Raw genomic sequence first — 15,298 nt, 5'->3', positions numbered from 1 at the left:
TACGGGTTTCGAAATAAATGGAAAAGCATTAATTTTAGTAGAACGCATAATATATTATGTGCATTTTAATTCGAATCGATTAGAATAATTAAAAATTAAAACACACGTTATACAATTTGTTTAAGGAAACCAATAATAATAATTTTGCTTTACTACATTAATTGTATGCATGGTTAAATGTGCTTTACGTAAACAATGATGTACACTACGGGGTTATTTTATGGGACTTTAAAGCACTTTGGTGATGTTATGGCTTTGCTCTCCCAAATACAAACATTGTAATTAAGTATACAATGAAACAACGTGTATTATTATACGAATCGAGAGAAAGTGTTATTCTATTAAAACCGATAATTGAACAAACAGCTATTAAAATAATAACATTTTCCAATTTATAAGTTAAATTTATTTTTATTTTTGTTTAATTGTTTTGGGGGACGTGCGGGAGGGCAGTGGTGTTTAAAATAAATTTGAGGAAATGGACTTTTTTATTTATTTATTTGCACGCGTTTGAAATGCTGGGTTCTGAGTAAATTGTCACAAAAACGAGTGAAGTATGATGCATTTATCATATATTAATTTTAAAAGTAATTGTTGTATTATTATTGCATTGGGATTATGATTCGATTCCGACCGGAAATCGGTTTACGACTATACGTGTGTAATGTATTAGTGTATTCTATATCCATAGCGTTAGTTAATGCAGTCGTTTAAATAAAATGCAAAAGTGTTGAAAAAAGGTAGATATTGACATTTATTAATTATGCATATACATATTTTATGATGGATACAAATTGTTACATGAGAATTACAAGTGGATAAATTTTATCAGAATTATCGCCATCCACTTACAATCGATTAATTTTGTCACAGCCTACGCTTATAATGCTCACTACAGGTTATTAAACTTAATTATTTTAGTTTTATTAAATCAATTTTTAATTCACTAGTATTAATATTGAATTATTTTTGATTTTAAATTTGACATATCCCTTATCTGAATCGAGGTCGTCTGGTCTTAAATTTTATTTTTATATTCGCGAAGTCTACATAACATAATATATACTAAACATATTATAACATGTTATCAAACCATTGCGATTATAAGTAATAAAATCAGTTCACAGAAAAAAAAATAAATAAATACGTGTAATATTATTATTTAACACTCAGTATTGTACATATTATAAGACCTAATATTACAAGCCTTGATAAAATAAAAAAATACATTAAAAATGTACCTGTTAAAAATTATTTAACAATATATAGAAAGTTTAATGCGTTGATTATTGCAAGAATATTCATTACACATAGATATCTCTAAATATGAATAACGTGTCTCTAAAACAATCCAAAGTTAACAGCCATAATACATTAGTAATTAATTAAAAGATCTATATAATAATATGTTTGTGTGTGTGTATCTTTTTCATATAATATGAAGTGTGTTATACACTATACAACGTATCATTTGACTATAATTATTATTTAAATATTGTACTTGTTAATAATATGTCGTGTGGTTTTAGTCATTGCATATAAGCTGCATATAGGATAATACTAACAACACATTTAAATACAGCTCGTGACATAAAATTTACCTAACATAATAATAAAATAAAAGTGTGTTTTTTTTTCACAAAGGTAATTATTTGGAAAAAATAGCGTGACCACTAGTAGTATAATAATTATTTAGCCGGCAGTACAATGATACGGTTGAAAGATAGGGGCGTGACGAAGTCAACATTTAATTTGTTAAAAATATGTTTCAGGAATTCGCTCTTAATTAATGTTGGTGTAAATGACATGCGCGCGTAATTTCGTCGGACGACGAAGTTAAATATTTGAAAGACTTAAAATCAAAATTAAATTTTTCAATGTATCTATTTTACTTATTGATATTAGTTTTTCTGATTACTATTTGAAATGATATATCGATTTCGTGTTTTGTTTTATTTTTACTTTGTTGTGCAATACTGATTTATTTATTTTTTTCTGATTTGTAATCAAGTTTGAAACATCGTTTTTTTTCGACTTAAAATATCGATTTTACGGTCATATTTTTAATTTTTACTTGCGAGCCTTATTATAAGAAGTATCATCGCCACACCGTTCTATTCACGTACCGTTGCGTTTGGCTGTACAATTAAAATATCGATGTAAATTATCGGTTACATTTTTTTTTTAATTTAAAAATATATTTCAAATATCTTTAAAAACAATTTTAATGTTTAAATAACTATTTATTTATTTAAAGATATTTAATCAGTTTTATCGATTTCAAGCCCTGTTATTTGATAATCTGTTTCGCGTAATTTACAGAATCATCTCCGTCACCAATACATCATACAGATACTTGAATATTATAATATGCAACGGAATAATATGCATTTATGATCAGAACGAGTGGTTTTTCCGTGAATCTCTTTCGATACCGGAGAAAAGCATAGCGTTAGCTTAGATTTGTCAAGCGAAATGCGACGTAGATATGTGATGATGTGAGCAGATTGCGTTTTATTGTTGGTGGTTACTCAAATAGCAGAATTTACAAACTTTTGTTCGGTTATGCGATGACAAATAATAATAATAATAATAACAGGTTATTCGTTTCGAAAATATAATATACGTCCATTAAAATATACAGTTACCGGAGGGTAGTTTGGTTACGTGGAAAACAAGCCACCGTGTGTGTGTGTGTGTGTGTGTGTGTATGTGTGTGTGTGCCGACTGCCGAGCAGAGCTTATTTACAATTTTACAATGAATATAATTTAGCCAGTTTAGGTGTTTGTAACACCTACTCACAAACTCGCCCTATCAGCGTTTTTTTTTAGATTCATATCATAATATTATTATTATAACAGTATGAAAGTTCAAAGTATGTATTTTTTTTACGCTGACTTTCGTCCATGAAATACTGACAAGGTAAATATTAAATACTACTCGTATTATGCAGATGAGGCGATGATATTTTTCTATAAAATACAATCTGTCAAAAAAAAAAGAATAATAGAATTTACTTGCCTACCTGCCAACAGTTATTAAAAGGAAATCGACTCTTTTAGATTTTAAAAATGATTAAAATCTTGCGTACAATTAAAATTGTATATGTGTAAGCAGAAAACTCACACGCGTAAGATCAATGGTGATATATACCAATGTCAATATCTTTGTAAAATGTATTAATAGTTGCTAAAAGTATTATGATTTTGTTATTTTTGAAAAAGCTTTTTCCTTATCAATACGATATAAAGATAATTTTTATTTTTTATTATTATTATTAATTTTTAACATCTTTTGTTGCATAATCTTAATTTTACATAAATATAATGTATGAAATCGGAATTGTACGGCAGAGCCTTTAAAGAATATAATCAAAATTAAAACATTTTAGATTTATTCAAATAGTTTTTCAAACAAAAGTATTCCAAAAAACAGTTAAAATGTTATAATGTAACGAATGCTTATTTCGGGAACTCGTTTTACTGTACTATTATCATTTTATTGTTATGTTCATTTTCACTTCTATACGTATTGTAGAAATATTGAATTTGATTATCGTTAGAGTGATAATATTATTAAACGCTCAAAACACTCAGATTTTGAATTTTGATCGCATTTTTAAATTGTTAAATCGAACACAATACATCGTTCAACGGTTAAAACAACGATATTACTGCAATAACGACTGTCTATAGTCGTCTTAATACGCGTTATGACACGCTTACTTTAACACTCAATAATAGTCGATAAAAATCAAAGACGAATTAAAAATACATTGAAATATTAGTGACGACGGCTATACATGTAATAAAATATATAATATATTATGGCGCTTTCTGACTGTCGCGCGTATAATATACACTCGTAGTAATGCGTTGACGGTGTAACGGTCTTCTCGATCAAACAGTAATTTTATTATTATTGTCGTACCGAGTTTATTACTGACGTTATGTTTTAAGGGCAAACACACCGGCGTCGGCATCGTCCTCGTCGTCGTCGTGCATAACATAATATACCTACCCACTCATCCTTATAATACGATTAACACTACTGCGCTGTCGATGGCGCATTTTATATGTCTCGCAACTTTTGCGTTCGCGGGTGCTATTCTGCATACGTTTATGACGCAAAAAGTGCATATATTATTATTATTATTATTGTTATTATTATTATTATTACATGCTTACGTCCTTGTAACGATCCATAAAAACGTATCGATCATCTGACAACAGACGCATACTACGAGACCGTAAACTCTGCGCGCGTATTCTCACATAATAATAATAATAACACGGAAAACTATAAAAGTTTTATCATATTTTACTGGTTGACTTAACGCGCGGATGGTTTTCGTGTGTAAGCACACGACGAGTAGGTGTATTATAATAGTAATATTCTACACCGGTGTAATTATGTACGTACTAATGTTGTGGTGACGTGCAAAAGGCGAACGACTAAAATATTTATTAATCACAAGCTTATCCGTGACGGCGATTATTATTATTATTATTATTATTCGATTAGCTCTCCGTCTAATCGTCGGTTATAGTATTATTACAGTTTTTTTTTTAATTATTTATACCGTTCACGTCACCGCCGCGTTGGAATTATTGAAGAATAATATTATAAAGGTTACGAGTGGATAGCACGCTCGAGAAGGCCGCGCAGACCGATGTGCTTTCACTATCGCGATGACCCTTATACTCGGAAAACGCTAATACATGCGCTACTCTATTGGTTTTAATTTTCTAAATAGGCGAATATTATCGAATGGCGAATTACTGGAAACGAAAGCGCAAAATAATTTATTATTATTTTATTATAATAACGTCGGATATTATGACGACAACCATAATAATTAATTCCACACAGTCTTATACGGTTCGCACTGGGGAAATGCTTATTATATCGCAATGCATACAATGATAATAATAATAATATCACGCTGATTGGGATTACTCGATTATTAAAATATATAACTGAAATAACGGTCGGTCTTAATACATTTTACTCAGCATTGTTGACGCTGCTAATAAATGTCACTCGTGTCTTATAAATCATAATAACTCGTATATAGCAGTGAACACTATGCCACACTTTTGCAGCGAAGTTTACGTAAAAATTAAGCCGCGGCAATCACATCAACGAATATTTTACTTACTTTTCAGACAGTTTTAACTAAACATTGACGTACGACTATTACAACTATAATATGTGTGTGTACGAATATATTTTTGGTTTTTAGAAAAAAGAATTTGTCTAAGAACAGTTATAGGATATATTTTTCCAACTTCTGTCTGTTTAGTATATTTCAAATTTACCTTTTTTTAACTTTTTATTTTTTTTTTTTAACACAACTTAAGCGATAAATTTAAGTTGATATACGAGACATAGTGCATAAACAGCCATGAAATATGAAAGTTCCTATGAACTGAATTAAAATTCATAGTAGTAAGTGCTCGTAGTAGTTCTTTCGGCTTATAAGTGAACAGAATTAAATACGTAAATTCGAATACAAAACGAATTTCTTTCTCCCTTTTTTATTTTTTTAAACATAGTTCGTTATCCGGACCATACCTGCTACAATGCAACTGTTAATTAGAGCTGCAACACAATAATACCACGAATAACAGAATGAAAATACTTCACAAGTGGAAGTACCTCCTCGTTAAATAACAGTTAAACTAAGTTTATACATAATAAAAGAATGAATTTCCATAATTGTTTTTAATTCCAGTGCAGCTAGGCTGCTAGACACACTTATTGAGATTTGCGGCTAATAATGTATTCATAATTGTATGATAATACGATTGGTTGTGTTATTTTTGTTTATTTGCAATCATAACTCATTAAATTTAAATTTTTGTTTTTTAGCGATTGAAGTGTTGGTAACATTAAATATTCAAAGGCGAAAAAAAATATGTATTTATCGATAAATATAATGTGGGTTTTTGTCATTCTACCGAAAATATTGAGAGAGTTTTTATACAGAGACTTTGGACAGTCCATTACCTATAAATAAAATTATCATAGCCTATACCTCCTTAATAAAATTTTTAAAAATATGTTTAAACAGATTTTAAGCTAGTTAGATTAATCTATAGTTTATGTTTCGACAAAATTAAATATTAAAATGAAATATAACGATTTAGTTATTTTGGTGTATTTCAAAAAATATCTGTTTGTGGGATTTGAAACGTTTACATATTATATTATATTTTACTATACATAATAGCGTTTTAAAAAAAGTTAAATTGAATTTAAAGTGTTATCTATTATGATTATTAACTATAGACCACGAACATATTAACACAATTTTACTGTAAGGTGACATTAAATCAAAAATTAAGAACAAATATCTACTGTAATAATATGATATAAATATAAATTAGTACTATTACAATATAACAATAGTTGATATTATAATAAATTCTATGACAATAACAGAATACTATGTAACTACCACAGCGACATAAATACGTAGGTTATCAAAATATACTCGGTAGTCGGTATCGTAGCTTGCCAGACCGTTTTTTTTCGCACGCATCATCGACGTATCATCGAATTCGATTTAAACGCCATCCGTCACTGCGACCCACTCAACAACGATGATGTACACTTTCTACGTCTTCACGACTGTACAGCTATTATAGATAGTTGTACATTTTTTTTTCATCTCTGAACGGTTTGACTTTTTTATCGATTTGTAATGTAATGAGATAATTGTTCTGCACTCGTGGGTTATAATAATATGTGTTTGGTATTTCGTTTTCGACGCGACTTAATATTTTTATATTATTACGAGTGACTTATAATAGACGTTTTACGAGGTCGCACTAGGTAAGTTATTCGATCGGACAACGACATGATATTATAATATAATAACGCCGTAACAGTCGGTGAGGGGAGAGGTGGGCATGGAGTGGCGACGACACGACCATACAACCCTCCCCCCCCCTCGGGGGCCGGGGTAGTAGATCATTCGTGTGCGTGCGAGTGAGCGAGCGTGTGTGTGTGTGTGTGTGCGCATAACACTCGGTACGGTCGTATAACAATTAGTGATCGCCGGACGAGATAAACGCGCGCATTTTAATTAATTCGAAAACGGAGGCCGTGACACGATGTTTGCCTCCTAACCCATCGCCCCGCACCCCCCTACCCAACGATACCACTGACAGTCGTAGAGGGCCGCGGCGACAGTGCACGCCCGCGACCGACGACCGACCGTCGGACCGACTACGCGACGGCGGCACTATTCGGATGTGATGCGCGTGTTGTACGTACAGTAGTCACCTCTCTCGTCTAAATGTGCGCTACACGATCGCGCGGCGGCGTCGCAATAACAATAACAATAATAATGATAATAATAATGATAATAATACGCGAGTGTTATGCCGTCGGCCGTACAAACGACCGTAATAACTTTCGGCCGGTTGATTCGTTTAATTTCGCGTGCCCCGCGAGCGCGCGGCGTTATCGCGTTCGTGCGAACCGTTTTAACGTCGTTTAATAATTTTATACTGTTTCGCCACCGCGAAACGCGCGTATTACGCATACGATAACAGCAATAATAATTATTATTGTCGTTACGCGCTACGCGTTTTACACGCCGCGTCACCACACGCGTTTTATCGTTAAAACGCGTAACGTATGTGTACGATTTATATTGTATATACACCCGGAGAGAGAGAGAGAGAGAGAGAGATTCGCCGCCGAATTCTGACGATTTTCGATTCGAATATTCCGTCTCTCGGAACTTATTTTAAACACATAATATTTACTCGGGCGCCTTATTTTCAAATGCTCGCGGGCTCCGTTCTGTTATGTGCATGCATTCGAGACGTGTGCTGCGATGATATACCGACGCCAAAAATTAATGAGAATCGATTTTTTTTCTCGCAAAACTTTAATAGGATTTTTTTTTTTACTATCAACGTTAATTGTGGGTTTGGATAACATATATATATATATATATTATTATTGGATCTATGATTATTAAAACATTTTGGTATTTTTGATATATTTATTATTAATCCACCAAAAAATTTTAAAATTTGTAAAAATTATCCGAGTATAATAAATACTTGATTTTAACATTACTTGAGACTATTATGCTTATTTTCCTTATATAGTAATAAAAAACAAAAAAAATATCACAATAATAACAGATCATACATTATATTATAAATCATTAATCTAAATTTTAAATATTGCAGCACCCTCTATAATAAGCTAAACTTGTACTGGAAGAGCGGTTCTTATCAATTTATTTTTTTTAAATAATAAAATATTCAAATTCTAATTCTAATTTATGTTTAGCATTACTTTTATTATCATTATTATATTCTAAATAATCTTAAATACATTTTTGTACAACATACCCAGTTGTTAAACTTAAAATAAATAAATATCTGTAACACAGGAACTCGTATTTTTGAAATCTGACTATATTGTAATATATTTAACAGTTAAAGTGCATATTATACTATGATATATTACTTTCCGTGAAACTGTCATTTAAACCATTCGAGAGAAAACTTACAATTCTAATAATGACTGTGTGTAGGTGATATGGTGTCACAGACGTGTTGTTGGCGCGCACTGTCAATTATATTATGTGGACACCATATTTTATTGTTACCATCGTCGAAAATGAAAAATGACGGTACGCCGGCATAAACCGTCCGTTTTTTAAATATAGTTAATGTGGTTAATCAATTGTGACGCATAAAATGACGATGAACTATTCCATCTGCAGTTATTGACAGATAAATCAAACGCACACGATTACATGAGTTACGAAAATGTCGTAATACAACATTCTGTTACCCAGAAATAAATCGATCGACTTCGTACCAATCGTAGCCAAAAGCAATGGTTATAGTGTGTTCTATTAAACGAACTAAATTCTCAAATGAAGAAAAATCAATATAAACTAAATTAACTAAATTACAATTTTAAAAAATATTCTTCTTTTTCAAATATCAGTAGTATTGAATTTTTATAAATATTTACAGACGAGGATCGAAGAGGATAAGGAGCAATCGATAGATTTAGGTTAACATAAAAACAAGTTGGACTCAATATTAAACACAACAAACACATTAATTGTATTATAATACTACTGTGATACTTCATTATGTGACGTAGTTTGTTGCGTTTTTCAACTAGTTACTATGAAACTATAAATAAAAGAACAATTTATTTTACGCGTATAGTGTTTACATAGATATTTACAATGACTTATAGGATTGCAAAATGTATTTGAATTTTTTTTTTTTAATAAACTATCGGCTGCAGTTGATTTTTTTAAATTTAAAATTTAAAATGTGAAAAGTGAAAGTCTTACATTACGGTTTTAATTCAAACAAGTGGTCGCTATGGAATGGTAACTACCTTCCTGCCGCTGCCGACCCCCTTTTTGTCTTTATACATTTATAAGCTTGAAATAATACGCCCACCCAATACAACGTTCTAGACATGTTGAAAATATCGGAGTAAATTATAAATTATGGTAACTGTGTAATGCGTGGTTAACGTTACCGTAATTATTACACCTATACTATTATGTTTTACTTAATTTTTTTTTTGACAAAATGTATCACACGGCGTGATATATAGGCAATTTAGGTCCACAAACATGTAGAGGGACGTTTTAGGAAAAAATATTATTTAATTGATCGGCATTCGTGGACATTTCTAATATTCTACTACCTAGTTGGTAATCGTGTAATTCACTATTCGGCCCACCACATAATTGTTTAAATATAATATTATATCATTAGTTTTTTGTCTAGTCGTGTGAGGTTATACTAAGCGGTTTCCGTTAAATTGAATAATTCTTATAACGTTGTATTTAGAATAACGGCATTATTTTCTATCTAATTACGGGCTTTATCCGGGCTGGTGTTTAAAAAATGTCCAAGGAGTTCGATTATTTTACATGCAAAATCATTTAAGTTTAATATATATATGTTGAATTTTCTAAGTTGATTTAATTTGAACTATGATAAAACAATAAAATATGTTATTATGTATTTATTCTATTACGTTTAAAATATTATGTCTTACCGATAACGGATGTTTTAGTTTTAATGTTTAAAAATACTAATAATCTGACTTTGTTTAAAAATAATGGCAGTTATAGTCATCAAGTCACCAGCAATGAACAAAATAACAAACCATTCAAAATACTTTTGGTGTATACTTGGTTTTTCCATCAGACACTAGTTAAAATCTAATAATAACACGATTATTATTTAACGATATATTATTATTATATATTATTTTTCTATAAAAAAAAATAAAAACGAACATTTAAATTTAACTAGAAAATTGTTTATAAGACGAAGATGTTATTGTTATTTTTGCATACATTCAGACAAACATAAGCGTGCTGAAGTCAACCCATACATAATTCACATTTAAAAAAAAAATAGAATTATGTACGTATTAATTTTCTCTTTAGTGATTATATTTTTACCAAATAACGATAAATTTGTACGGTTTCAATGTTCAAATGCAACTTATAGTGTGCTGTCTATAGGATTATAGGATGAATAAATAATAATCTACTGATCTACAAGCGTTGAGCACATAAAAAATGTTTTTCAGTACAATGTGTTGTTTAATATTGTATTGGAATAATAAAAAAAAGACGAGATTAAAACATAATTAGCTATAAATAGGATATTCCGTTAAATTAAATATGACTTATTGATTAGTATGAACAAAATATAATAATACAATTATATTTGTTAGAAGTTTTTTAAAAAAAAAGGTAGTTTTTGAATGCAAATGTATTCCCAATAATGTTTATAACGGTTATGTTATCCAATAAATATAAGAGCTCAATAATACAATTTATCATCAGGATAATTGTTTTAACAGTCAAAAGTCACTATCTCAATAAATTATTATGGTCGTTTTTGAAAATGTTTTTGGTTTTTAATCAAATTACTGCAATACAATTTTTTGAAAAAAAACTTATATTTTAAGTTACAGGTTTTCATTTTTTTTTTGAATCACACAACTTTTATTTTTACACTTGAACACAATGCTTAATTTTTTTGAAAATATTTATTAATTTTCAAACGACTATTAATTATTTTAGTATAGATAAATTAAGTGACATAGTTTCAAAATACTTAAAGTCTTCTACTCCACTCGTATAATTTCTAAATACTTGTAAGTAAATAGCCACTCATTTCAAATTTTATTTATCAAAATTTTCAGAGAAATAATTAGGTCCTGATAATAAATTAAAAAAACTGGGAGTTTATTCAAAAATCTAAATCCAGATAGTCAAAAAAACATAGAAAGCAAAAAATATATTTTCCTAGCGATATAATAGTTTTCGGAATGACGAGTACTTAGGTACTATAAAAAGAAATCACTTAAAAAATACTACGTAAAATCAAACACGTTAATTCGGTAAATTTAAGTTCAATTAGGTTAATTCCGTTTAAAGTTGCAAATACGTATATTTTGTGTCCACCCAATAAGTGCGTGTAAATATATTTATGTAATATTATACATTTATAGTGTTCTTGCAATAGTTGTATACGAACTATATTCGCATAAAGCGGTACGGGTAAATCGAAATATCATAATATTATTACGGTTCATTTATAAATAATTATCATACCCGCACGGCACGCGGTATGCTATTACATGGCAATAATTAGATATTATATTGATTAAATTTCTAGTGGTCAAACTGCTGTTTAGTCGTTGTACGGTCGTGTTGTACACCGCCGTACACCGCAAAATAGTTAATTATCGCCGACCGCAACATAATATATTATTATAAATACTATTGCCGAACGGAACGGACATAAATTACAATCACGAAAACAACACCGCCGGCGCACTATCTATACAATGCATATTATCATATATACACACACACACACACACACATATATATATATGTATATATATATATATATATATATATGTGTGTGTACCTATTACGTGTAAAATATATATGCGCGCGAGAGACTTTGTTGTGCGATTTTTTTTTCATCCCCACGCGATTCCGAAAGTCGGATACATTGGTGTTTGGCGGTCGGCGCGTAAAAAATAACAATCCCGAACGGTTTTCAACTATATATTTACGAGCGTATATTGGCAAAAAACTCGATTTTCGCGCAAATAAATATCTATAGGTACACAAACATACTATAGTTTTCAACTAGTTCGCGCCGTTTGTCACGCGTCGTTTTATATTTTTCGGACCAATACGATATTATATTACATTGTTTTCGTGTTAAACCGCACGCGAGCGCATTTATAATATCATTGACGATTTACATTGTTTTGATGACTAATTGCGTCCCCGTGCATGTGTTTATTATAAACAACGTAATACACCGTTCGACGAGATGCCGTACACACAAAGTGAATCCGCGGCAAAATCGAAGCGCGACTGCTGTCTCCACTTTTCGTCCGCCGCCGCAGTGCACGGGCGAAGTTAACAGCCATCAATTAAATTTTCGCTAGACTCGCCTTTAGAGTCTTCTTTGACGATAATTAATATTAATTCATCGGAGTTGAAATGGTAACGTGTAACTACTGTAACTGACTGCAGACACGAATAACAGCATACGAATACGTTTAATATACTTAGAAATAAGGCGAAAATATTATTCATGATGTTTATTACGATAATATTGTATATTATTATTATACCCGTTTGTGAATTTACATTAAAAATAAAAATACAGTTTTCGTATTAAAACCCGACAATAAATCAGTTTAATATCTGTACGTTGTTCAATACAAATCTATATTAGTTATTGGTATTCTAGAAAATATCAATATACCAAATAAATGAAATGTGGCGATCGTGTAAGTGCGCGTTTTAATCGATTTTCTTATTTTCTACTTTGATTGCGTATTTTAGTATATTAATACAACAAATTATTGCATTAAATTGTACAACGTACGTCAATTTGTGTCATAATATAGCATATTAAATTATAGTCGAGTCGCGATAACTCGAAAAACTTGACAACTCGAATTTTTTTTTATTCCCACGGGAGTATAAATTATTTCGAGTTAGATATCTCGAATAATACATATCTCGAAGCGAATTTTTATCTCCCTACAACTTCGAAATTATCGCAACTAGACTGTATTCTCTGTCACGAATTTGGATAAAATATTATGACGTGATGAATAATTGTTATACCTATTATTATAATAATACAGTAATACACTGACAATTTATGTGATTTTTCTGTTTAGTACCATCAGTTTATTATATGTAAATTTTAATCTCGGTATACAAAATAATATTATGCTCATAACGATATCTAAGTGCCGATTGATTAAGTATACAATATTCTATATTAAGTGTACTTACTAACCTAACTTAAAAATTAAAATACTGACATATCCATAAGTAATTCATATTATGCTATGTTATTATATTCATTGATTTCTAATGATTTTTTGCAAACTTGAGAAAAAATAATAGGTTGTCTTACTCCGGCTATGATAAAATTTAAAAATATGCATTTAATAAGAAATAAGAATCCAACGAAAAATATAATTTAATTCAACTCTTTAGATTAATATGTTTTTTCAATTTAATTTTTCAGTGTTGTCTACTGTTAGCTGGGAAGATTGGTGGACATACGATGGCATATCAGGTAAAATTGTTATTCATATTTAAATAATTTTTATATAATTTATTTTTAAGTAAAATGTAATGTATGTTGTCATTATGTATAATGATAATCATTTTAAAAATTCGAATGTTGTATAGAATTTAGAATTATTAAAGCCAAACTTTGAATTTAAGTAGTATAGAAATTTAAAAGCCATACTTATAACAAATATAATGTTATTGTTGTTTATTTCTTCATAAAGAAAATGGGCCACACTGAACAGGTTTGTGTGGGAGTACACGAGTTCACGATTTACAATATTATAATTATTATATTCATATCATTGATGCAATTAATTTTATAATTATTGTTTTAAAATTGTACTTATAAAATGGAGCTAACTAAAATACTTACAACTTAGAATTATATAAAAATGGACATGTTTGGTGAATCGGTCAGTGTATCGTATAATAACTTGCGCGTACCAAACCATCAATTTGCATAATTTATTATATTATATTATTATTAATATTATTATATTACAATATTCGCATATTATATTCTGTCGTATGTTGCAATGAAACTTGTCCAATTTTATTTTCCCTCGAAACATTCGTGACATCGACCGCTGAAAAAAGATTACTGGCAAACACGATGGACCGCGCGCGTGTCACGTGGACTGTCTCCGGTTGTGTAAAAGTCAACAGACAAGTAGACAGCAAGACGATATACTAAGACGGAAAACTATAAAAACAAACGTCACGTTTATGAAATAATAATAGGAAAACATTACGACATTAATCCGCAGTTATGGCATCTCTGCGGCACAGGGTCGAACGGAAATGTGTTCCTTAATCGTTTTTTTTTTCTCATATTATATCACTAACCGGAAGTACCAGCCCATATACCGCTACTGCAACAGCTCTCACGGGTTTTACGAAACATTTGTTGTCTTTGGGTTTATACACTGATCTCGTATAGGTTAAATGTTCGATAAGAAAAAAAAAGACGTGAACTGTATCTATATAAATCCGTTTGGTGGATCCGAACTGTTGCACTGGCGTACAAGGACCCGCCGACCCGGCGACGGCGGAAAACTTAAAACGGAAAATCATATTATAAGCGTTTAATACTGCCGAAGAACGGTTGAATTTTCAAATCGAAATTGCTTTTTTTCCACATGGGTGACGGGCGTTTAATGCAACACGACATGCAACGTGAGTTCTGGGAATAGTCTGCGTAGAGTATTCTCAAAATGTGTACGTCATACATATTATCCGTGTACCTATTGCGCATCGGCCCCGGAAACGTTCTGTCTGTGTCGGCGCGACGCTGTCACGAATGAATATATTAAGTGCACCGGTGATTGTAATAATATGATGACATTAATACGGTTTGGCAATGAACGAATAAAGTATTTTCCAATGAAAATATTGCAAAAGAAGAAAAATCAATTTCGAATAATGTTTTTTTTTTTTCATAATATACCTACCCTTTAATTATACAATTATTACAGTTATCTCGTACACTTTGGTCTGCTCTATATATATATACCTAAACACACAAACGCACGTATATAATATATATTATAAGCATTAAGCGATAAGTATACACAATTTATTTACTGACAAAACATGTAAACGACGCGGCTCACCCCCGAACTCGTATTGACAATGAACAT

The 15,298-nt window shown here is 30.5% G+C and overlaps 1 protein-coding gene across 1 annotated transcript in view; it reads left to right on the top strand.

Annotated features, from left to right (window-relative positions):
• Positions 1-15,298, top strand: part of LOC132926647 (carbonic anhydrase-related protein 10-like) — a 193,996-nt gene that overhangs the window by 83,964 nt on the left and 94,734 nt on the right. The window contains 1 exon segment of the mRNA XM_060991020.1: positions 13,609-13,659. Coding sequence (XP_060847003.1) covers positions 13,609-13,659 — 51 coding nt within the window.

This window comes from Rhopalosiphum padi, chromosome 3, assembly GCF_020882245.1.
Source record: "Rhopalosiphum padi isolate XX-2018 chromosome 3, ASM2088224v1, whole genome shotgun sequence".
Lineage (NCBI taxonomy): Eukaryota > Metazoa > Arthropoda > Insecta > Hemiptera > Aphididae > Rhopalosiphum > Rhopalosiphum padi.
The sequence above is the reverse complement of the archived record's forward strand: the minus strand, read 5'-3'. Positions and strand labels throughout refer to the sequence as shown.